Consider the following 25,314-nt stretch of genomic DNA (forward strand, 5'->3'; position numbering starts at 1 on the left):
GTCACTCTGGCACACTGTTGGGCTGCCCTATGGCTAATGCCCTCCTTCCCTCCCACTCACTTTTAAAAAGTCTCCCTGCTCCAGAACCTGGGAAGATATCATTTTTGTCTCCATTCTATGTCAGTCTAGGCTTCAGAGCCCTTTGTCCTTTTCTAGTCCTGAGCTATCACTACTACTAGGTTAATGCCAGAGAAGACAATGTTCAATTAATTCCACGGCCACCCAGGCCAAGTAGGGCTGTACCTTACTACACAGACAAAAGCCTACTCACCTTAAAGAGCTCTAAGAAAGGAAAGCCTGGGATAATACTGAAGAATGCAATTTAAAATATCTTTCTGAAGTCTAACTGATCTTGCTTGGTACTTTTCTTTTATTCCTATCTTCATATAGCACGGATCTCTACTTCCAACCATCCTAAATCCTAAACTTGTCTCTGTGAGACATGAAGTGGAGTGGAGAAAAAAATTTTGGAAAATGGGAAAAGTCAAAACTCCATTGAGGCTGTAGATAAGGAACCTTTTGAGCCCAACTCAGACCTATCCCTTGGCCTTAGAGAATGGCAATTATTTTGGTATTCTGAGCCTTGATACCATTGAGTGTTGAGTCTGGGGCACACTTTTAGGCAACTCATACTATGGAATGGTCTAGGAAGGGAAAGCCTGGAACATTGCTGAAGAATGAAATTTAAAAGGTTTTCCTTAATTCCAGAGCTGTGGTTCTCAAGCCTTTCATGTATCAGAATCACCTGAAAAGGAGATTTTTAAAACCCAGATTTCTGGGCCCTAACCTCAGATGTTCTGATTTAGTAGGTCTGGAGTGGGCTGTGAAAATTTGCATTTCAAGCAAGTTCAGATGATGCTGATGGACCAGGGCCCAAACTTTGAGAACCATGGTCTGGAGAAAAGCACCTAGGCCTTAGCTATGAATAGAGATGGCTACATCTTTGTCCGAAGGAGTTTAATGTGGTGATTACTTCCTTATACACATCTTCTAGGAACAGACTGGGCTCACAATCGCATTTCTCATTCTTCAATGTTTATTTTCCCATTTTAAAAAAAGGTGAGAGAGGGAAACAAAGAAGGAAAATATAGAGAAAGAAGATGGGCAACTCTCTCTCGCATAGACAGAAGCCCACGGGGAAAAAGATGTGGCTGACCTCTGAGGAGACTCAAGCAGTTAGGAAGAGGAATCCAACAGCTCCCTGAAGCAACACAAATCTCTATGCAACCCAAGGCTCCAGCCTTATAGAGCCAGCTCCAGGACTTCCCACCAGCCAGGAGCTCTACTGACACCTAACCAGTCCCCAGGCCTGGGATTTCAGTAGTTTGGCAGCCTGTTGGTTTGCTGACATCTTTTAACATCTTGGGTTTAGCTGCATAGAAGATGGCCTCTTTCTGCTTAGGGTTTCTACAGTGTCTTTTGGTGAGTCCTAAGCAGCCAGTGGGTGATCTGATATCATGGGCTCACATCCTTCACCAGCAAGGCAATCTGTTCCTGCAGCTGCCGCTCCCCTTCCCATGCTTTGCTCTGGTTTCGACACCTCAGCAGCTCAGTCTTATGGTCCTGGTGATGCATAGGGCAGTAGCTCTGTGGTTCGCACAGCTCCTGAAAGGCAGGGGACAGAGTGAGGGATCCCCTTGATGATGCAGTCTGCCTACTAGGTATAACAGAGATGCTGCAAGTAGTGGCTAAGAAGAAACAGCAGTTTCTTCTCAGAGGGCTTTGCAGGACCTGGGACCTGCATGCTAAAGTAGGCTTCCCCGAGTTTGGGCTCCCCCGTTGTCCCATGTGCCCCATCCTTTACCATATATTCTGGAAAGAAGTCTCTGTAGCCCCCTTTGAGGATATACAGCTCTGGGTAATACAGTGCAGGATACTGGTTCACAGCCCTGTCCTCTTGTCTCAGAGAGCGGTACCTTTAGAGAAAATCCAGGGATGGGTGGGGTGGAAAGAAGCAAGTTCAGGATTCCATGGGCTATACACTGGGGAAGGGGAGGACTTTTGCTAACCCTCAAAAGGAACTCCAGATCTATTTTTGCAAAACAAGGTCCAAGTAGCACCATTCTTTCTCCTCTGCTCCATTGGTACCTAATTCCCAATTCTTTTTCCTTCACTGCTTCCAACCTTTGAATTGTAGAAACTCCTTTCCTCCACCTCCCTAACATTCTTCAAACTTCAGTGAAAAGTATTCATTGATTCAGTCTCTGTCTGAACTGATCTGGGAAGGTTCTCTGGCTGTAAGTCCCTACTCAAGATCCATTTCCATCACCCACCCTACCCTGTGTAGACACTCACATGCGGGGACCCCTCTCTGAGGAGAATTCACAGTGGAACACAATGATTATTCTTTTCTGAGTATCCAAAGGGACAATGGGTTTCTTCAGAAAGAAGTTATACAGTTCTTCTTGACTGTACAAGTTTAAAGCTCCCTGTAAAAGAATTTTATTAAGTATTTCCTTAAGGATCTGTGAACAGGGCCAACACTTAGAAATAACTGGAATACCATCTTGAAATATTTGGTTCAGGAAGGCTAGACTATAAGTACTTTCAGAGAGGCAATCTACCTGTATCTACCCCCAGGGCCTGGCATGGAGCTTGGTATGTAGTAGGTGCTCAATAAATGTTTATAGAATGGAGCTGCCTGAAGTGTAGGAATCATTGTGAGGAATGTCTGTAAGCATTAAGTGTTTGCAAAGTGCTTCTCAGTCCTTGGATGAATGTTTTTACTTCCAGGTAGGAGCTCTTGGCTCCTATAGAAAAACGGGAGATTGGTCTAAGAGGGAAAGGGAAAGTAAATTGTTCAAAGTACACAGAATTAGAACAGGAACGAGGACTGAGCCTTGATGTGCTCCAAATATATAATATCTGCCCTGGTTCTAGAGTTCACAGGACCCTTTGTCCAGGCTTCTCAATAAAGAGCTATCCCCAGCCCCTTCCCTACTAAGTCCTCAATGTAACCTTACCTGGATGTGTCCTCCCAGGTACTCATATGGATAGCGGCAATCGATGATATAAAATATCTCTATCAGCCCCTGGAACTTCCCCAAAAGCAAGGCAGCCACCTGCACAGAAACTATGATTGAATATCCTGCTTCTTCTGAGGGAGAGAAGAGCCAGTCACACAGTTCCTGATTTGCACAGCATTCCACTGTACGCCCAGCCTCCAAAGTCCCCCTACGGTTGAAATATGGCAGTGATGCAGCCCCACCCCACATAAGAGGATAAAATAGGAAATGGCCTTTTTGGAGAACCAAAATAGCTGGTATTACCAGGACATCAGGGAAAACCACACTCAGGCTACTTATTTGGAGGCAGGCATGGCTGCAGTCAGCCTCTGAGAAGATACCCAAGGACTTCTGTAAGGGCACAGGTAGCAGCTAGAGCTCCTGATTTTACAAGAAGAAATGAGAAATGATTCCCCACCCTCCGCTGTAAAATTAGAAAGCAAGTTTCCCAAAAGGGATATGGAAGGAAAGGGGTGATATCCAGAAGAGGAAACTTAAGCTCGTGTAGTTATATCAATTGGTTCAACCTTTCTGGAGGGGACTTTGTAAATACTTATAAAAATAAATGCAATTACACTTTCAACAATTTCTTTTCTAACATCTTAAGTAAACAGAAAAGTACATAAAGATAGGGCACAATAATATTCATCTCACCATTGTTTCATATTATCAAAATACTATGAATAGCTTAAATACTCAATAAAAGGGGTTTAGTTAAATAAATTAGACATTATCAGTATAACAGAATATTACATAGCCATTAAAAGGATAATATAGATATCTTTTTATTGCTATAGAAAGATGTTTACAATGTCTTACTAAGCTAATTGCAAAATTACATGTTTATTATGATCCTATTTTTATAAAACTTATGCCAGAATAAAATGTGTAAGGCCATAAGGAAAGTATTATTAGTGCTTATTTCTGGTGGTGAGGTTATGGGTAGAGTGACCAAATAATTACTGCACAAACTGGGACACTTTTGAGAGTGAAAGAGAACACTATTAATAATTACCCTACACTAATAGGCATAAACGGGATTGCAACATGTAAACCAGGATGTAAGTTCAGCCTAACTGGGTGATTTTTACTTTTTTCCTTTCCCCGTCCTCCTTCCTTCCTTTCTTTCATAACAATTATATATCATTTGTTTAATTAAAAACAAAGGTGCATATAAAAGAGAGTCCTTTAACACAGCTTCAGTTGAATAAAGAGCCTATATGAGTGAACACAGAAATAAATACAAATGGAAGTGGGGATTTTAGGGACAGAACAGACCAGATGGTAGCTTATGTAACCAGTTACCATCTCCAGAAATCTGCTTACTGTTTCTGGGTTGACGTACTTCAGATCTTGGTGTCTCCCTGACACGGTCGGCAGTGCACATACCTAGAAATACCCAAGAGCTGAAATAATAGCAAGTTCTCTATACCCAAATTTGAGATCATGACCCATATATTGTCCTTTCCAAATGACATTTAAAACCTCAGATGCCTTCAGAAATCAATGCTCTCTATAACATGCATATGCAGCAATTTCATTTCTAAGAACTGATCCTAAGGAAATAATTACGGATAGGTACAAAGTTTTAGATTTAGCTACAAATATGTCCACCTTGGTATAGTGCATAAGGAAAAATTGTAGAAGTAAATATCCTACAAGAAAGGATTTATCAAGAAATTATGGGCAGCCAAAAAAGAAAGAAAGAAGTACTGTGCTGCTATTAAAAGTGATGAAATGATGAAGCAGAACTGTTTACTGACATGAAAAGATGTTCCTGATACATCAAATGAGAGGGAATAAAAACCTCAGCAGATCACAAAACAAACATAGAAAAACAAAAAATGTATTTGTGTACATGAATGTGTGTTTGTGAAAATACATAGAAAAAAGTCTGCAGGAATATACACCAAGAAAATATTAAATAAAAGCAACAATACTATGACAAGATTTGGGGTAGATTTCATTTTCCATCTTTTCTGTAGTGACCAAGTATGATTTACATAATTTTCAAATATATTAAAAAAAAAAAAGTAGAAAGCCTCATACTTGGGACTTCCCTGGCAGTCCAGTGGTTAAGACTCCGCGCTTCCACTGCAGGGGGTACAGGTTCGACACCTGGTTGGGAAACTAAGATCCTGAATGCTGCACAGTACAGCTAAAAAAAAAAAAGAAAGCCTCTTCTTATCTTCCCCACTGCTCTGGATATTCCCAGAATGAATAAGGAATCCTTTCTCATGAAAGGTTTAGGGCCTAGATCTACCACTACAGCAATTTCAGGTTATCAGTGAGTACTTGGTGAAGATGCATAATTAATTAAACCTAGTGTCCTCTGCAAGCAGAGAAGATTCAGATCCAAAATACAGGATGAAATATAGGATTGGTGTAACCAAACTCACCTTGGAGAAATCACCAATCAGAGGCCCCTGGTTAGAATCTTCCTCCAGCATCTGAGTCATATTAATGTCACAGAGGGAGACCATTTTCTTTATACCTAAACCCTGAAGACAAGATTCCCCCCACCCCCAGTCCTCATATTAAAGGTTTAAAAACCATGGGATGGAAGGAGTAGAGGGAGACATTAAAAATATGCATACTCTTTGATCTAATAATTCCACTTGTTTTACTAAGAAAATAAAGATATGTACAAAGATTTGGCTGTAAGGATGTTTACAACAGAGAAAAATTTCTAATAAATGATCAATAACAGGATCTTGATTAAACAAATCATATCCACACACTACAGATTACTATTAAGGAATAAAAAGTATATTGTAAATTTCAGTGACATGAAAATATGACATGATATCATTAAATAGGTTAGAAAACATGTACTTTATAATGCCACTTTAATAAAAGAAAAAACATTTGCATTAAAAAATGTCTGAAAGACTATACATCTAGTATTAACAGTAATTATCTCTGGTCTGTGGGATTATGGGCATTTCGCAACGGCTTCTTTTTGCTTACCTGCATTTTCCATTTTTCTGTAACGTCATACACTGATTTTATAAAATAGCCAAATGTATTGAGATTTTTTTTAAAGGAGGGATAGGGAATGAGGGCTAAGTTTTTCAGAATTTGCTTCCCACCAAACAAGTGTGCTCTAGGATGCTATTTCTCTCAGAATGCATATAAAACAACAATAAATGTCCTTACCAATCAAAGTTCCCTTGTACTTTCTCAGATCTTAAAAAAGAGGGTTGGGAAGACAATACAATGACATCATTTCCAAAATTATACTATAATATAACATATTTATTATTAAATATTTTATATATGGATGCAGATGTAGAAAAGAAAACAGGAAGATGGAAAGAAGAGATAAAAGTAAAAGTAATGAAGAAGACCAAAAGATGTACTAAAGCAATCCCCATGCCAGAAAAGTGGAGAAAACGAGATAGAAGATTAAAGAGGCTGTCTTCTTAAAAAGTTTCTTACCTTCCTGAGCTCTTTGTGGCTAGAACAATATTTCTTTTTTACTTTATCTGGTATTGTGTTGTCCTTGAATTTCACCATCTGCTTCAGTCCTGGACTGTTCAAACTGTCTGGCAACGAAGAGGAGCGATACAGGCAGCTCCTGTTCACAGATGCCTGTTTGGAAATATGAAACCCCAAGGTTCTTCCTCCTTAAAGTGTGTCTGCAGGCCAGCATTGTGAACATCTCCTGGGAGCTTGTTAGAAATGCAGAATCCCAGATGTTAGGCTTCAGCCCAGACCTGCTAAGTTAAAATCTGCACTCTAACAAGATGCCCAGGTGATTCCTAGGAACACTCAAGTTTGAGAAACAATGCCCCAGGTAAGCAACCTGTCTTCCCCTCCTCATTAACATCTTTCTCCTCAGACTGCATGATGTTCCATCTCTCCTAGATGTTTTAAATCCAGCCAAATTCTCGACCTGACCATCTTATATATAACAATTCTTGTAGAAGAAAGCAAATGCAAGCTTAGTTCCTCCAGTCATATGATAGTTTCTCTATGGGATCCTAAGACCCTGACAATCAAAAAACAATTTTTCTTTTCCAGCTGTGTTGGGTCTTCTTGCTGCACGCGGGCTTTCTCTAATTGCGGTGTGTGCTACTCTTCGTTGCAGTGCGCAGGCTTCTCATTGCAGGGGCTTCTCTTGCTGCAGAGCACAGGCTCTAGGCACACGGGCTTCAGTAGTTGCAGCATATGGGCTCAGTACGCAGGCTTCAGTGGCATGTAACTGTGGCATGCAAACTCAGTAGTTGGGGCGCACGGGCTTCAGTAGTTGTGGCACGAGGGCTCAGTAGTTGTAGCTCGTGTGCTTTAGAGCACAGGATCAGTAACTGTGGCACACGGGCTTAGTTGCTCTGCAGCATGTGGGATCTTCCCGGACCAGGGATCGAACCCATGTCCCTTCCATTGGCAGGCGGATTCTTTTTTTTTTTTTTTTTTTTTTTTGCGATATGCAGGCCTCTCACTGTTGTGGCCTCTCCCGTTGCAGAGCACAGGCTCTGGACGCGCAGGCTCAGCGGCCATGACTCACAGGCCGAGCCGCTCCACGGCATGTGGGATCTTCCCGGACCGGGTCACAAACCCGTGTCCCGTGCATTGGCAGGCGGAATCAACCACTGCGCCACCAGGGAAGCCCTGCAGGCGGATTCTTAACCACTGTGCCACCAAGGAAGTCTAAGATCCTGACAATCAAGATTTAAGAACCCCGACAAAACTGAAGATGACAAGCCAAAAAAGTTAGCCTGGGTGAAAAAGTACTAAGAAGCAAGAGTATATAGTTGTCCCTTGGTATCTGTGAGAGACTGGTTCCAGGACTACTACAGATACCAAAATCTAGGGGCGCTCAAGTCCCTTACTTAAAACCATGTAGTATCTGTATATAATCTATGAACATCCTCCTGTATACTGTATTTTATTTATTTATTTTTTGGCCATGCAGCACGGCATGTGGGATCTTAGTTCCCTGACCAGGGATCGAACCCATGCCCCCTGCAGTGGAAGTGTGGAGTCTTAACCACTGAACTGCCAGGGAAGTCCTTCCTGTATATTTTAAATCATCTCTAGATTATAATACAGCTAATACCTATACCTATACCTAATACCTATAATACCTAATACAATGTAAATGTTATGTAAATAGTTTCCTGTGTGGGCAAATTCAAGCTTACTTTTTGGAACTTTCTGGGAAAAAAATTTTTTTTTTTTAATATTTTCAATCTGTGGAGTGAGAGAGAAAAAATGTCATTCAGCCTTCTTAAAGGGGATGAATGGGGAAGAGATATAGCAAAATAAGCAGCATGCAAGGAAAAAGAAAACACTAGAATCTAATATCAGGATGACCATTACAGGATTGATACTATGAAGCCCATCAGGAAAAAAGTAGATTAAATACCATGAAGAACTAGTTTGGGAGTTGCTGGCCCAGGAATAGACTTAATACAGGAGGATGGACTAATTGTCTCTTTGAAAGGCATGATATGTGTGTTATATACCCAGAGGCAGGGGGATATATTAAAAGACCTCTGATGGCAAGTTTCAACTAATTCAAGATTCTTATCCTCTGTTTCCTTCTTTATACACTCACCTCACTAATTGCCATGGATTGATTTAGGAGGGTGCTAGACCTCCTAAATAAGAGATAAGAGAGCCAAAATTAGAACACATATTGATAATAAATGGTTTCTAGGAGAAGAAAACATGAACATCAGTATTTTACTTTACAATAACTATATCTACACTACAGTGTTTGTCACACCCATGGTCCTAAGAAAAACTCCATTGTTCATGGTACCAGTTGAAGGTACAGTTCACATTTGATATACCAACATTCTATACCTACCTTTTCCTTTGGACCCCTGCCAGTCATCTCCCTATGTCTCCACAACCCTACTCCAAGCCACTGGTGACTGGACCATATTGCTGACTGAACACTCCTATTTAGTGGTCAAGAATATGTAAACATAACCTGGGCCAATCAGGTTCCCTCTCTGATAGTCTAACTTGGAAAATATCAAAATAATTAGGCAGCAGCAGAAGCCAAATCTTTATTAAAAGGAAGAAGCCAAGAGATATAGTCAAAGGCCATGATGCCAATGAATGGATGGATGAACCAAAGGTATGGTGGTAGAGGAAATGTGGTGAAGAACTGAGGAGTAGGCTACCCAGCCTCCATGACAGACTTCCCTTCATATAACTTCAGTTTTGCCCTGAGAAGAATGCAGGAGGAAGCCAGATCAGAATTTCACATTTGCTGGCCTTAGTGCAATCTTTGTTTCTTTTAACCAAAAGAGCCTCTCTAGAACACACTGTAATTATTAAGCTAAGGGCTCATTTTAAAGAGTTTGAATTAATTATCTACTAAGTGAAATGTATCCATGTATTAGTATTACATCTAAGAAATCTTTGCCTAACACAAGGTCACAAACATTTTCCTCCTGTTTTTTTCCTTCAGTTGTTTTACAGTTTTAGGTTTTATATTTAGGCCCATGATCCATTTTGTGCTAATTTCTATATACGGTGTGAAGTATAGATTGAAGTTTCTGTTTTTCAGATGGATTTTCAATTGCTCCAGCACAACTTGTTGAAAAGACTATGCTTTCTCCATTTAATTGCTTTTGAGTCTTGGTTTATTATCAATTGACCATATATGCATGAGTCTGTTTCCCGAATATCTATTCTGTTGCACTGAAGCTTTAGGTTTTTGGTAGCTATTATGATGGTGATAACGAAGGTGATAAACATCTCCTTGGGTTTCATATTGTCCAAGGACAAGAAGCCAGAAATAAATGATAGCAAAAAACTACTTTAACAAACAGAAACAGCCACTACTGTTTTGACAGATACTTTCCAATACATTTATATAAAAACAAATGGCAACTTATTGCAAGGAGTATAAGTGGTAGGTCATAGAGGAATGATGATGATGATACTTTAGATTTGTCTAGCCAGTTAGAAGTTTCCCAGTTACCAGAAGCTAGTGAGGGGAGATCCCAGGACCAGCTGTCTTAGATCTACCAACTAATGACTTTCATTGTTTAAGGAATCAATGAACACTTTCCAAATCTGGGAGTTTTAAAGCATTGCAAAGGCCAGAAAGGAGAAAAGTTCAATTCTACTTGCAGATTTTATTAAAATGTTAAATTAGATAATTATTACTTTGTAAACTGTGGAGGCATCATCATTTCCTCATGGCTTATATGCTCTTCAGCACACATAGTCTTGGCTTCTGTCTGTACCGCTCTACTGCTCTTGTCAAGGTTATCAACAATCTTCTTGTTGTCACATCAGATGGTCACTTCTTTAGCCATGTATCATCCTGAATTTCACAGTGCCTTCCACTGACTTGGCTAATCCCTTATTTAGCTTCAATGGCACAGCCTAGTTTCTTAGTTTAGTCCTAGTATAGACAACTGTTTACTAAAAGAACTGTGATGCTTCTACCTCTCTGTTGCTCCTTCTCAGTCTTCTTTGTCAAGCTTCCTCACCTACAAAACCTCTAACAGATGTTGGATTCAGGGCTAGGACCGGGCCCTTTTTCAATCTCCTCACTCTTGCCACAGGTGACTTTTTTCTACCCATGAATTTAAACTTTCCCTCTATGCTGATGACTCTCAAATTTTTCTCTCAAGACTTCTGCTCTTACTTCCAGACTTCCACATTCACATACCTGTTTGACAATTTTTAAGTACATACCAGGTGACACAGCAGTGAATCAGAGAGTGGAAGAGACAAACAAATAAATATACTCTGTACTTTCATGTAGTGAAAAGTGCTGTAAGTAAAAAATAAAGAAGGATAAAAGACAGGAAAAATATTGGGGTTAGAAGTTTGTCGGGAAAGGCCTTTCTGTTAAGGTGACATATGTGGAGATAAGAGACCGAAATGAGGGAGAAAATCATGTTTGCCCAGGGGAAGAGTGTTTCAGGCTGAAGGAACAACAAATGCCGTGGTGAGAATAGCAAGGCAAGTGATGGCCGCATTTAGTACGGTTCCATTTTTAGAAAGCTCAAAAACTGAAGCAATACTATAAACCAAATAGATCTAACAGACATCTATAGAATACTGTACCCAGCAAACAGTAGAATATACATTCTTCTCAAATACACATGGAACATTCTCCAGGATAGACTATATACTGGGACATAAAACAAGCCTCAATAAATTTTAAAGGATTGAAGTGATACAAAGTATGTTCTCTGATCACAATGGAATAGTTAGAAATTTATAATAGAAAAAAATCTGGAAAACTCACAAAAATGTAGAAATTAACACACTCCTAAATAACCAGTGGGTCAAAAAAGATCACAAGGGAAATCAGACAATACTTTGAGATGAATGAGAATGAAGATATAACATACAAAAACTTAGGTAAAAATGCAACTAAACCAGTGCTTAGATGAAATTTATAGCTGTAAATATCTATAATAAAAAAGAAGGAAGAATTCAAGTCAATGACCTAACCTCCACTAAAGAAGAAACTAAATCCAAAGCAAGCAGAAGGAAGGAAATAAGACAGATTAGAGCAAAACTCAGTGAAGTAGAAAATAGAAAAACAATAGAGAAAAACAACAGAACCAAAAGTTGTTTCTTTGAAAAAATCAACAAAATTGATAAACCTTTAGCTAGACTGACCAGGAAAAAAAGAGAAAAGACTCAAATTACTAAAATCACAAATGAAAGAGAGGACATTACAACCAATCATATAGAGTTTTAAAAACATCATAATGGGGACTTCCCTGGTGATCCAGTAGGTAGGACTCTGTGCTCCCAATGCAGGGCACCCAGGTTTGATCCTTGGTTGGGGAACTAGATCCTACATGCATGCCGCAACTAAGAGCCCGCATGCCACAACTGAAAGATCCCACATGCCTCAACTAAGACCTGGCTCAGCCAAAATTAATTAATTAATTAATTAATTTTTAAAAACCATAATGGTATACTATGAACAATTATATTCTAATGAATGAGAAAACTTAGATTAAACAGGAAAATTCCTAAAAAGGCAAAAACTATTGTCAAGAAAAAAAAAACAGAAAATCTGACTAGACCTGCAAAAAATAAAGAGATTAAATTAGTAATTTTAAAATTTCTCACAGGGACTTCCCTGGAGGTCCAGTAGTTAAGACTCCACGTCTCCAGTGCAGGTGGCATGGGTTCAATCCCTGGTCAGGGAACTAAGGTCTCGCATGCCATGCGGCGCAGCCAAAAAATAAAATACAATAATTAAAAACAACGATGACAAAACAAAACTTCTCACAAAGAAAAGCTCAGGGACTTCCCTGGTGGCCCAGTGGTTAAGAATCCTGCTGCCAAATTGAAGGAGAAAAAACATATGATCATCTCAACAGATGCAGAGAAAGCTTTCGACAAAATTCAACACCCATTTATGATAAAAACCCTCCAGAAAGTAGGCATTGAGGGAAATTTCCTCAACATAATAAAGGCCTTATATGACAAACACACAACCAACATCGTCCTCAATGGTGAAAAACTGAAAGCATTTCCACTAAGATCAGGAAGAAGACAAGGTTGCCCACTCTCACCACTATTACTCAACATAGTTCTGGAAGTTTTAGCCACAGCAATCAGAGAAGAAAAAGAAATAAAAAGAATCCAAATCGGAAAAGAAGAAGTAAAGCTGTCACTGTTTGCAGAGGACATGATACTATACATAGAGAATCCTAAAGATGCTACCAGAAAACTACTAGAGCTAATCAATGAACTTGGTAAAGTAGCAGGATACAAAATTAATGCACAGAAATCTCTGGCATTCCTATACACTAATGATGAAAAATCTGAAAGTGAAATTAAGAAAACACTCCCATTTACCATTGCAACAAAAAGAATAAAATATCTAGGAATAAATCTACCTAAGGAGACAAAAGACCTGTATGCAGAAAATTATAAGACACTGATGAGAGAAATTAAAGATGATACAAATAGATGGAGAGATATACCATGTTCTTGGATTGGAAGAATCAACATTGTGAAAATGACTATACTACCCAAAGCAAGCTACAGATTCAATGCAATCCCTATCAAACTACCAGTGGCATTTTTCACAGAACTAGAACAAAAAATTTCACAATTTGTATGGAAACACAAAAGACCCCAAATAGCTAAAACAATCTTGAGAAAGAAAAACAGAGCTGGAGGAATCAGGCTCCCTGACTTCAGACTACACTACAAAGTAACCAAGACAGTATGATACTGGCACAAAAACAGAAATATAGATCAATGGAACAGGACAGAAAGCCCAGAGATAAACCCACACACATATGGTCACCTTATCTTTGATAAAGGAGGAAAGAATATACAGTGGAGAAAAGACAGTCTCTTCAATAAGTGGTGCTGGGAAAACTGGACAGCTACATGTAAAAGAATGAAATTAGAACACTCCCTAACACCATACACAAAAATAAACTCAAAATGGATTAGAGACCTAAATGTAAGACTGGACACTATAAAACTCTTAGAGGAAAACATAGGAAGAACACCTAGAGTCCATGCTCTGCAGCAAGAGAAGCCACCCAATGAGAAGCCCGAGCATGCAACAAAGAGTAGTCCCTGCTCGCCACAACTAGAGAAAGCTTGCGTACAGGCACGAAGACCCAACGCAGCCACAAACAAACAAACAAATTAATTAATTAATTTAAAAGAAACTGAGGCATAGCAAGATCATATGACTCACCCATACAGGTAAAAGTGGCAGAGTCAAGCTATGAACCCAGGCAGTCTGGCTCTAGAGTCCATACTTTTTAGACCAATATGCTCTATTGACTCCCATGCTCTTGACTTTTCCCTCTAACCCCAAATAATCTCAAAGTCATCCTTCAATCAGGATTGGGAATGGTGGTCAGAAAAACATAATACCCAAGGCTAATTAACCCTAATTTTCTTTCAAGGAGAATATATTCAAATATACTTTGTGAAATATGAAAATATATAAAATGACTTATTACAAAGCTACAGTAATTGGAACTATGGTTCTGTGAAGATACACCTAGACCAACGGAATAGAATAGGGAGTCCAGAAATAAACCCTCACATACACAGTCAAATGATTTTTGACAATGGTGCCAAGACCTTTCAATGAGGAAAAGACAGGCTTTTCAACAAATAGGGCCGGAAAAACTGGATACTCACATGCAAGAGAATGAAATTGGACCCTTACCTTACACCATAAGCAAAACTTAATTCAAAATGGAACAAGACCCAAATTTAAGAGTTAAAACTATACAACTCTACAAAGAATTTCTGTGTGGGGTGATGAAAATAAAACTGACACCTCTGTGCCCTAGATCTCTCCTTTCTGATCCTTGAATGATGTTATTCCTGTTATGTATCTACCTCATTATTAGACTCTTTAGTGGCTATTACTCCTTCTTCACAAACTTTCTCTCTGCTTTTAAACTTGGAGTCACTAGCCTTCATTTTCTCCTCTATGCAGATGGTTCTGAAACGTACATTTCCAGCCCTGATGGTTCCAATTCCTCATTCAGTATTTCCATTTAAGCTTCCTGTTACTGTCTCTAACTGAAATGTCCAAAACTGAACACATCTTATTCCCTTTGAATTCACGTTTCTTTTCAAATTCATTACAGTGTCACCATTTCTCCAGTTACTCAGATTGAAGTTAAAAGTAGTACCATCCCAAACTCCTAGGTCCCTTTTTCCTATCACTCTGCCATTCACAGCACTTTTGACAATCATTATCTTGTTTATTGACTTACTTGCATTATCTATCCTCTTGACTAGAAAAAATACAAATAGGAACTACATGAAAATTAGGAATCTTGTCCATCTTAATCATGACTCTGTTCTTAGTTCTAGCACAGCACCTGGTGCATACCAGCTTCCTAATAAATACTTATTGAATATTGTTAACAGCTTATAATAGTTTTTATTAAAAATAATAAAGTAGGTATATTATTACAAACTGCTTTTAATACTTTATCATATTAACAATGATTCTCTTGTGGAAGTGTTTATTATCATTATGCTCTCCATTTTATATTTGAGAAACTGAGCCTTAGAGTGGTTAAGTGTCTTGTTCATGGTCATAACACTACATAAGAGAATGAGGACCAGAATCCAAGGGTTCTAACTCAGCTATATCATATTACCTTGTAAAATGAATAAGTTTAAAAAACACACCCCCTGGACTTCCCTGGCAGTCCAGTGGTTAAGACTCCATGTTTCCAATGCAGGGGGTGCAGGTTCAATCCCTGGTTGGGGAAGATCCCCCATGCCACAAGGCAAGCCAAAACAAAAAACACCCCTACACATATTTGTTTCAAAGAAATGGAGTTGATTCAGAAAATCTAACTGCCTCAGAAACTATCTTTGATATTTCAGTACATCGCCAATAAGCTACAGGCTTCAGATATTCCTCTCAATGATATGGGGAGGATAAAAGACAAAAATATATATTGTAAAATACTTAAAAAATCATGCTAAGTATATCCCATCTATTACTATTATTCTGGAGGCATCACTTACACAAGATTACATTGATGGTGATCTACTCAAACTGCTAACGAACCTTCTCACCCAGCAGTAATAAGAGTCCCATGATGACCTGATACCCTATCAGTCAGGTAGCCCTTAGAGTATAGAGACCATGTCTTCTTGATCTCTGCAGACCTACCACATAGTACAGTGGCTGCAACATATTAGATACACAATATTATTTATTCAAGAATGAAAGAATTTAGGACTTCCCTGGTGGTCCAGTTGTTAAGAATCCACCTTCCAATGCAGGGGACGCAGGTTTGATCCCTGGCTGGAGAACTAAGATCCCACATACCGCAGGGCAATTAAGCCCATGCACCGCAACTACAGAGCCCACATGGTCTGGAACCTGTGCACCACAACTAGAGAGAAGCCCGCGTGCCATAACTAGAAAGAAACCCACCCGCCACAATGAAAGATTCCGCGTGCTGCAACTAAGACCCAACGCAGCCAAAAACTTAATTAATTAAAAAGAATGAAGGAATTTGAAAAATGCAAAAACACCATCAGAGAGTACTTTACCTTGGCCTCTTCTTGATCTTCCAGAGAAAACTCCATCAATTCATCTGAAATCTCCTCTGTCTGGTTTTCTCCTAGCTCTGGAGTTTTATCTAATTTTGAAACTGTAGTAATAGGACTGTCCAGATGTTTCATTTCACTTTCCACCAAGTTTCCATTGTCCTATGAATTATATTGACAATATTAAAAACTATCCAGGACCCTTACCTTACACCATATACAGATATTAACTCAAAATGAATCAAAGACCTAAATGTAACAGCTAAAACTATAAAACTCTTAGAAGAAAATAGGAGGAAAGCTTTACAACCTTGGATTTGGCAATGATTTCTTGGATATTACACAAAACCACAAGCAACAAAAGAAAAAATAGATAAACTGGATTTCATCAAATTAAAAACTTTTGTGCATCGAAGAATACTATCAAAAAAGTGAAAAGGCAACCCATAGGATAAAATATTTGCAAATCACATATCTGATAAGGGATTAAATTCAGAATATATAAAGAACTCCCACAACTCAACAACAATAACAACAATAACAACAATAGCAACAATAACAACAGAAGGAAACAGGACTTGAATAGACATTTCTCCACAGATATACAAATGACCAATCAGCACATGAAAAGATACACAACATAACTAGTCATTAGGGAAATGCAAATCAAAACCACAATGAGATACTACTTTGTACCCATTAGGATAGCTACTATTAAACAAACAAACAAACAAAAAACCCCAGAAAATAACAAGTGTTGGCAAGGATATGGAGAAATTGGAACCCTTGTACATTGCTGTGGGAAATGTCAAATGGTGCAGTCGCTATGGATAACGGTATGGTGGTTCCCCAAAAAAATCAAACATAGAATTACCGTATATGACCAGTAATTCCATTTCTTGGTATATACCCCAAAGAATGAAAGCAGGGGTTTGAAGATATTTTTATGCGAATGTTCACAGCAGCATTATTCACAATAGCCAAAAGGTGTAAACAACTCAAATTCCATCAACAGATTAATGGATAAACAAAATGCAGTGTATTCATATGATAGAATATTATCCAGCCATAAAAAGGAATGAAATTCTGATGCATGCTACAATACGGATGAACCTTGAAGACATTATGCTAAGTGAGACAAGCCAGAAACAAAAGGACAAATATTATATGATTCTACTTACATGAAGTACCTAGAGTAGTCAAATTCACAGAGACAGAAAAGAGACTAGAGGTTACCAGAGGGAGAAAAGCGTAGTTATTATTTAATGGGTAGACAGCTTCTGTTTTGAAGGATGAAAAAATTCTGAAATGGATAGTGCTGATAGTTGTACAACATTGTGAATGTACTTAATGCCACTGGGTTGTACACAAAAATATGGTTTAGATGGTAAATGTTATATATATTTTACTACATTAAAAAAAATCACACACACATATACAGAAGATTATGTAGTAATTTACCATGCTCCACGTCTTCCCCTATTCCAAGGAATCAAAAATCTGAAACATGATCAGCTTCATCTACTTAGCATGGGATATGTTAAAATGGCTTTCCCAAAGTGTTGAGATTAGAATCCAAATCTCTGGAGTATCTTAAGTCCATAGTCTATTAAAAACAAGTGATGCTGTACACCTGAAACTAACACAACCTTGTAAATCAACTGTACTTCAATTTAAAAAAGAAGAAAAAATCACAACAAGTGAGTGCCTGGGTAACTTAAGACTCCAGTAGCAAAATGGACAAAGGACACAATCATTCACTGGAGAAAATATACATGGCTAATAGTCACATGAAATCATTACTAATTATTTTTAACATAAAATAAAACATTTTACCCATCTAATTAGCAATTTTTTTAAAGTGATAACAAATTATCCAAATGAGCCATGGATTGCTCCTGAAAACATAAATTCTTAGAACTTTTTTTGGAAAGGAATTTGGCAATATGTATCAAAAATCTTAAAAAATATTTAAACCCTTTAATCCAGTAATTATGTTGTCTTGGTGCTAATCCTAAATAAAAAATTTTTTAACATAGGCAAAAATTTGTGCTCAAGAACTTACATGATAGCATTATTTGTAAAAGCAAAATGTGGATACTCCTAAGTGTCCAACAATCGGGAAGTATTGTACGTAGGTGTTAGAATAAAAGTATCCCTTAAAAAGTAATGTTTACTAAGAGTTGTAATATTAACTTAAAATAACAGGATATGAAGTTATACATATGATATGACCTCAACTTTGTAAAACTGTACACATGGTTAAAAGATTGAAAGAAATGAGGTAAAATGTTAATAGTGGTTTTTCTCTATGAGGTAGCTATTTTCTTTTTTATATTTTCCTTTATTTATTTATTTATTTTTAACATCTTTATTGGAGTATAATTGCTTTACAATGGTGTGTTAGTTTCTGCTTTATAACAAAGTGAATCAGTTATACATATACATATGTTCCCATATCTCTTCTCTCTTGCATCTCCCTCCCTCCCACCCTCCCTATCCCACCCCTCTAGGTGGTCATAAAGCACCGAGCTGATCTCCCTGTGCTATGCCGCTGCTTCCCACTAGCTATCTATTTTACATTTGGTAGTGTATATATGTCCATGTCACTCTCTCCCTTTGTCCCAGCTTACCCTTCCTCCTCCCCGTATCCTCAAGTCCATTCTCTAGTAGGTCTGTGTCCTTATTCCCATCTTACCCCTAGGTACTTCATGACGTTTTTTTTTTTCTTAGATTCCATATATATGTGTTAGCGTACAGTATTGGTTTTTCTCCTTCTGACTTACTTCACTCTGTATGACAGACTCTAGGTCCATCCACGTCACTACAAATAACTCAATTTCGTTTCTTTTTATGGCTGAGTAATATTCCATTGTATATATGTGCCACATCTTCTTTATCCATTCATCTGTTGATGGACACTTAGGTTGCTTCCATGTCCTGGCTATTGTAAATAGAGCTGCAATGAACATTGTGGTACATGACTCTTTTTGAATTATGGTTTTCTCAGGGTATATGCCCAGCAGTGGGATTGCTGGGTTGTATGGTAGTTCTATTTGTAGTTTTCTAAGGAACTTCCATACTGTTCTCCATAGTGGCTGTATCAATTTACATTCCCACTATCTGTGAAAGAGTGTTCCCTTTTCTCCACACCCTCTCCAGCATTTATTGTTTGTAGATATTTTGATGATGGCCATTCTGACCGGTGTGAGATGATATCTCATTGTAGTTTATTTTTATACCATTTTCACAATGGGCACATAGTACTTTTAAAACCAGGGAAGGGGGGGCGGAAACACTTAAAGAATAAAGGGGAAATTTTTTAAAAGGCCTAAGAATTTTTTCTTCTCCTTAAATTTAAATGAATAAAAAGATCAGAGGATATCTCCTCCCTTTCCCTGCTCAAAGGTTACTTCTCCAACCTCTTTTCTCACCCAAGTCAGCTTTGAAAAATTCAAAGGGACATAAATCCAGATCTATCATCCTCTACCCCACAATACCTCAGTTGACTCTTGAGGAAGATGTCCAGTGACTCACCAGCAGAAAAAGAGGAGACCTCAGGTTCCTGGGTACCCACCACTCCAAGGGCTTTGAAGTGCTGTTTTCCTGCATAATAAAAACTACATTGGCTGGAGGAAGAGAAGTGTCAGCAGACCCTGCCAAAAACATTTCATCTGGTGAAGCCATGAATAATCCTTACAAAACACAGTATATGTAACCAAGGTTGACCACGTACCCTGAAAATACAAATTATGGTTTGGATTTGTTATGGTGTGTAGATCTGCTCTGGAGCGTACTAATTTTATGATCACAAGCCAAATGAAGGGAGGAAAAAGGAAGCCTGACAGGGGAAGGAATGATGAGATTTTTAAAAAGTGATTATAAAGGGATATTAGAAGGACTATAATTCAAGAAAAAGCTGATTAGAACAGCCAAAAACATGGGCATAACTTAGGCAATGTGAGCAAAGAAGAACAGCAGCTATCTTTTATAGATACTGACCTGATGGAAAGGATGGGAGGCAGGGAAAAGAAAAAAGATGGCTAGAAAATGGGATTAGTTGAAGGGATTAGTTAGAGAATTATCTTAGCGATTAGGTAGCTGTGGAGAGGCCAGTTTCAACTTGGAACTGAAGGATGGTCTGAGACTCAGAGGAAAAAGGACAATGACTTCCTCAGAATAGGGGCTAAGAAGCTGGGCTAAGGGGGAAATAAGAAGAAATTAAGAAACCTAGACTTGTATATGAAGCCATGCAAAGAATATGTGAACAAGTTATGTAAGTTATCCCTATCTGTTTAAAAAAGAAAAAAAGTCCTAAATTCCTTACACTGCAATCAACTGAACATGAGTAATAATGATGAACTGCTGTGGAAGACTTGGAGCTAGGATCAAACCTTAAAGGGTAAAAACAAAACAAACCATAAAGAATTTTTTTTCCATAGTGATGCAATTTGCTTGTCTAGCATACTGAGGCACAAACAGCTCTAGGTCTCATAATGATACTGATGAGTTAGTTGTTCCACTCAAAGGAAGAAAACTGCTAATGGATCTAGGTTTCCATTAAAACACTCACATTCTCTTTATTTGTGGATGAGCTACATATTGCATCTTTCTTCCTGTGGCCATGGTCCAAAGCATTCGGAGTGCTACAAAGCAGCTGTGCCTACAAGAGATTGTTTTCTGAGAACATCCAGCATCCTCAAGCCACAGGTAAGCTGGAAGCCCTCTGTTTCCCACCTGACAAACAAACTCAGACCCAAGAAAGATGAGTTACTCACTGGGCTGCATTTTACAAGGTGTTGGTGATAATTCCTGTAGATAAAAAAAACTGCCAGTCAGTTAAACCCCAAATAGGATTTGGTTATTCTTCAGTGGCTTGGGACATCCCACTTTTCCTTTCTTCCATTCTAGGAGACCTGTACCTAGTTGATATGTCTTTTCCAATAACAATATGTAGGGTGTTCTCTGTGGTAAATATCAAGACATTGAGTGACATCCTGGGGATAAGGACCTCATTTCACTGGCATAACCATATACATAGATATGCATCAAAGATGATGAGTTTGTCCTACATCTTATGCAGACACAATTTACAATTTACTAATTTTTCAGCATTGACTATTGAGAGATAATATTTATTTTTTTATGAATTTCTATCCTCCCTTTCCAGATTTTATCTAGTTTACCTGGGTTAGGACATATAAACAATTCAAAGAAAATACAGGCAATATAAAGTAAAATTTTCACATGTATTGATTAAAAATACTCATGGAAAGCCTTCCCTAGTGCATGAAAGTGGCACCTAATTCATCTGAACATCGAAGAATAATACTATAAAAAGATTAAAACAGTCAAATGGAAAATTTATGATAAATTTAAGAAGTTGAATTAAAATTACTTTTCAGTCCTGAGTACTCTGATTGAACATTTTAAGATCTCCAACACGGGACTTCCCTGGTGGTTCAGTGGTTAAGAATCCACCTGCCAATTCAGGGGACACGGGTTCGATCCCTGGTCCGGGAAGATCCCACATGCTGCGGAACAACAAAGCCTGTGCGCCACAACTACTGAACCTGCACTCTAGAGCCCACGAGCCACAACTACTGAGCCTGCATGCCACAGCTACTGAAGTCCATGTGCCTAGAGCCCGTGCTCCACAACAAGAGAAGCCACCGCAATGAGAAGCTCATGCACCACAACGAAGAGTAGCCCCCGCTCGCCGCAACTAGAGAAAGCCCGCGCACAGCAACGAAGACCCAGTGCAGTCAAAAGTTAATTAATTAATAGATTAATTTTTTTAAAAAGATCTCCAACAAAGAATCTTCAACAGTAATAATAATAAACATTATAAAATGTATGGTATGCATTAGGTACACATTTTCATTTAATCCTCACAGCAGCCATTTATGTAAAGTGCTATTATTATCTCCATTATTATTATTTCTTTATTACAAATAAAGAAACTGATGTCCCTTGAAATTAAGAAACTTGTCAGAGTCAGCTGGTGAAGTAGTAGTAAGCCACTGGAATCCAGACACTCTGATTCCAGAGCCTGCACTCTACACTTTCAACCACTAAGATATATATACTCCATCTAAGTGCAGTATACCATTCTCCTCCATTCTAAAGACAATACTGATTGTATGTGATGGTTAAAATGAATAGCCTTCATTTTCACAACACAATTTAAAATGAGCTTTTTTTTTTTTAAGGAATTTTGCCTTTTTTCTTTTTTTTTTCAAATTTTATTTATTTATTTATTTATTTATGGCTGTGTTAGCTCCTCGTTTCTGTGCGAGGGCTTTCTCTAGTTGTGGCAAGCGGGGGCCACTCTTCATCGCAGTGCGCGGGCCTCTCACTATCGCGGCCTCTCTTGCGGAGCGCACGCTCCAGACGCGCAGGCTCAGTAATTGTGGCTCACGGGGCTAGTTGCTCCGCGGCATGTGGGAACTTCCCAGACCAGGACTCGAACCCGTGTCCCCTGCATCGGCAGGCAGATTCTCAACCACTGCGCCACCAGGGAAGCCCCACAACACAATTTAGATCTTGGAAACTTAAAAACATTTCAAGGGAAGAATCTAGGCCCCCAAGCCCACTTACATCTAAAGTGAAACATTCTCTACTCTACAGAGTCTGCATAGGATAAAATCCCCAGGCCAGTGTTGAAAAGGCTTTAGCATGGGGTTCATTTCGCAAAAGAACTTACATCCCAGCTAACTGTATTTCCTCAGGTCCTGTAGAATCCAAGTGACCTGCAATCAGATGTGAAGAGTTATTCCTGTCCATGCATTTTGTCTTTCCTTCTCATTTTCTTCATTACCAGTGAGTCATATTAATTTCAAAAGCTGGCCTTGTGAACACAAAGGCTCTTGATAGGTACCAGTTTCATGGTACAAGGTACCATGGTATAAGGTACAAGTTCATGGAAACTTAAGAATTTACATGTGTCACGGAAAGAAAAAATTCTGATTAGCAGTGCATTATGCTAAACTACAGAGATTTCTTCCATGAGTAGAAAGGAAAGCTTATCACTCAGGAAATGTGAAATCAGAACAAATACTAAAATGGTTGATTAGTAAAACACATTCCTTTGGGGTACACACCCTATAAAAACACATAAGAATTAGTTGACAAAGTATTTCTTTATGTTGGTTTCTTTGCCTCTGCTGAGATTAGACTAGGGCATAAACTTTTCATCTTTAACTACCACTTTCATTCCCACAATCAGTCAACAAAATATTCCTTCTTGTCTAACTTTCTCAATGAAAAGTGACTCCTATTGGGGTCAATTCTCTTCCCATTGGCTGAATCATTCTCCTCAAAAATCCTCTAGATACTCAAAGAATTCCATCTTCAAAGTTCTCTATTTACTTTTACCACCTTCCATCTCTATCCTACTACTCTGTCCTCACCCCTAACAGTTATTCCTTCCCTTGAGGCTTTTACCTCCCTTTTCCCTACCAGTTTCATCAAGGTCTGAAGAAGTGGTAAACTGAGTGGCAGACATCTCCCCGCTGCTAAGATTCGAAAGATTAAGGCAACGTTTTGGGGTTTCTCTGTTGAGACATAATAATACATCAAGATTCCCATTAGGTTGTAATATCCTTAAAAGGCAAAGATCACATTATCCTCTTCATTTTAAATACCCCTCAATGACTATCACATAATCTGAGCAGTGTCCAAATAAAGCTAATTGTTTTTTGGAAGTATTTCAGATTAGGCTGAGAAAAATCTCCCACCTTTTCTCTACTCTAATAATCTGCACCTCATTTTCTCCTCACCAACATATTAAGACAAGGGAATTTTTAAAAATTGGCTGAGGTGGGTCTTGACCACACATCTTTTGCCCTGAGCAACATAACAACACAGATTTGATTTCTCCCTGGAGTCTCCAGTACTTCTCTGATCTGTGATTCTCCAACTTTGTTGATTAGCTGACGCATGAGGGCATAGCATGACCAGAATTTGAAGTACAGTAACAGTAACGTTAACAGTAGTACTAATAAGTGGAAACTCATATAACGCGATAAAGTTTTCAAAGACTTTTCCCAGACATCACATCATTTGATTCTCACAAGATCCTAGTAAGATATTATGCCACAGCAAAGAAGCCTGAGACTCAAAACGGTCACATGGCTAGTCAAGGGCAGAGCTAAGACTTAAACCCTGATCTCTGAGCCAGGATAATTTTTAAAAACCCAAAAACTGTTTAGAAGAGCAAAGGAGATAAGGTGTGAAAAGAAAAAGTGGATTTACCCAGACAAAATGCTTAGGTTTGCAGAATCACCAAAAAGTTTCTTCTCCACTGGGGTTCTAGGGATATCTGAACTGATGGAAAAGGAAGTATCTCTCTCCAGGAGCAGGTTTAATATCTTCCTCTGATTGGACCTAAAACTAGGTCCTGAGTCAGGGCTTCCCTCCTCTCTTGTAGATGAAAAGAATTCTGCAGACATGGTCTCCGAGTTCTCACTAAGAAAAAATAAAACGTAGCTAAGAGAGGGAGAACGTCATCTACACAGGTACATCACAGATGGTCTAGCTGTCAGAACCTCCTCCACCCTTTCCAGCAGCGACCAAGCGGATCAATATTAAGGAGGGGGCATTCCTAAACGGTGAACCACATCTTGGCTTGAAGATTAAATAGCACTTGCCGAAGCGGCTTGGCCTTTCCAGCGGAACCTGAACTGACCGAAAGGCAACCTCAGGACCTTAAAGATGGAATGAAAAGAGGACCTGGACTTGTTAGGAGCCACATAGCTCGTGACTCCTGACAGGAAGGAACTCGGGTCTCCTAACTCGCGATAATGCCTGTTTTGTCCCCCTAACCTCTGTTTGCGAGGCCCGTGATTCCAAGGAGGACACAGCTCTGGGCTTACCTCAGGTTTGAGTCTGAGACTTGCCTTCAGGAGGAAGAGAAGTAGGCAGGGAATCACACACAAGCGAAGACTCTAGCAGAATTCAAGGAAATCTGGGGAAAAGAGGCGATTTAACCAGACGACAGCTATGCCTCTCGACCAGATAGGCTGGAGTTTGCCTTCTCCGCTTCTCTCACCGGACTGTCGAAGTTACAGCCTCAGAGCAAGATCAACAGCCATAGGCCTTGACCATTCAAACCTTCCGCCCGCCCAATAACCTATCCCGCTCGCCTCTAAGCTGCGCCAGCCAATCTCCGCGCACCCGCCTAGACAACCCCGCCCCCCCACACCTCGGCCAATCGTTTGCCTCGTACAGCACCCGGGGGCGTGAACTGTTCCGGAAGGAGCGAGATTTGCCCCGCCCCGCAGCCCAGCGGGCTGCC

General features: G+C 39.1%; 1 protein-coding gene across 6 annotated transcripts; it reads right to left on the reverse strand.

Moving 5' to 3' along the window:
* Positions 1-1,013: 1,013 nt before the first annotated feature.
* Positions 1,014-25,135, reverse strand: CDC25C (cell division cycle 25C). Of its 6 annotated transcripts, XM_019924489.3 has the most exons (15): positions 24,893-25,134; positions 24,273-24,485; positions 23,478-23,572; positions 22,723-22,768; positions 20,795-20,828; positions 20,590-20,679; positions 19,554-19,622; positions 16,020-16,178; positions 6,447-6,599; positions 5,405-5,506; positions 4,332-4,394; positions 2,964-3,062; positions 2,296-2,429; positions 1,805-1,916; positions 1,014-1,605 (listed from the first exon to the last, which is right to left on the reverse strand). In XM_019924489.3, exons 2-15 carry the CDS (start codon positions 24,467-24,469, stop codon positions 1,456-1,458), a joined length of 1,503 nt encoding a protein of 500 aa, XP_019780048.2. In that variant the 5' UTR covers positions 24,470-24,485; positions 24,893-25,134; the 3' UTR covers positions 1,014-1,455. The 6 variants fall into 6 exon arrangements, with proteins under 6 accessions (XP_019780048.2, XP_033709110.1, XP_033709109.1 ...); XM_033853219.2 differs by lacking the exon at positions 20,590-20,679 and having other exon boundaries at positions 24,893-25,135; XM_033853218.2 differs by lacking the exon at positions 4,332-4,394 and having other exon boundaries at positions 24,893-25,135.
* Between the last annotated feature and the right edge of the window lie 179 nt (positions 25,136-25,314).

Source organism: Tursiops truncatus, chromosome 3 (genome assembly GCF_011762595.2).
Source record: "Tursiops truncatus isolate mTurTru1 chromosome 3, mTurTru1.mat.Y, whole genome shotgun sequence".
NCBI lineage: Eukaryota > Metazoa > Chordata > Mammalia > Artiodactyla > Delphinidae > Tursiops > Tursiops truncatus.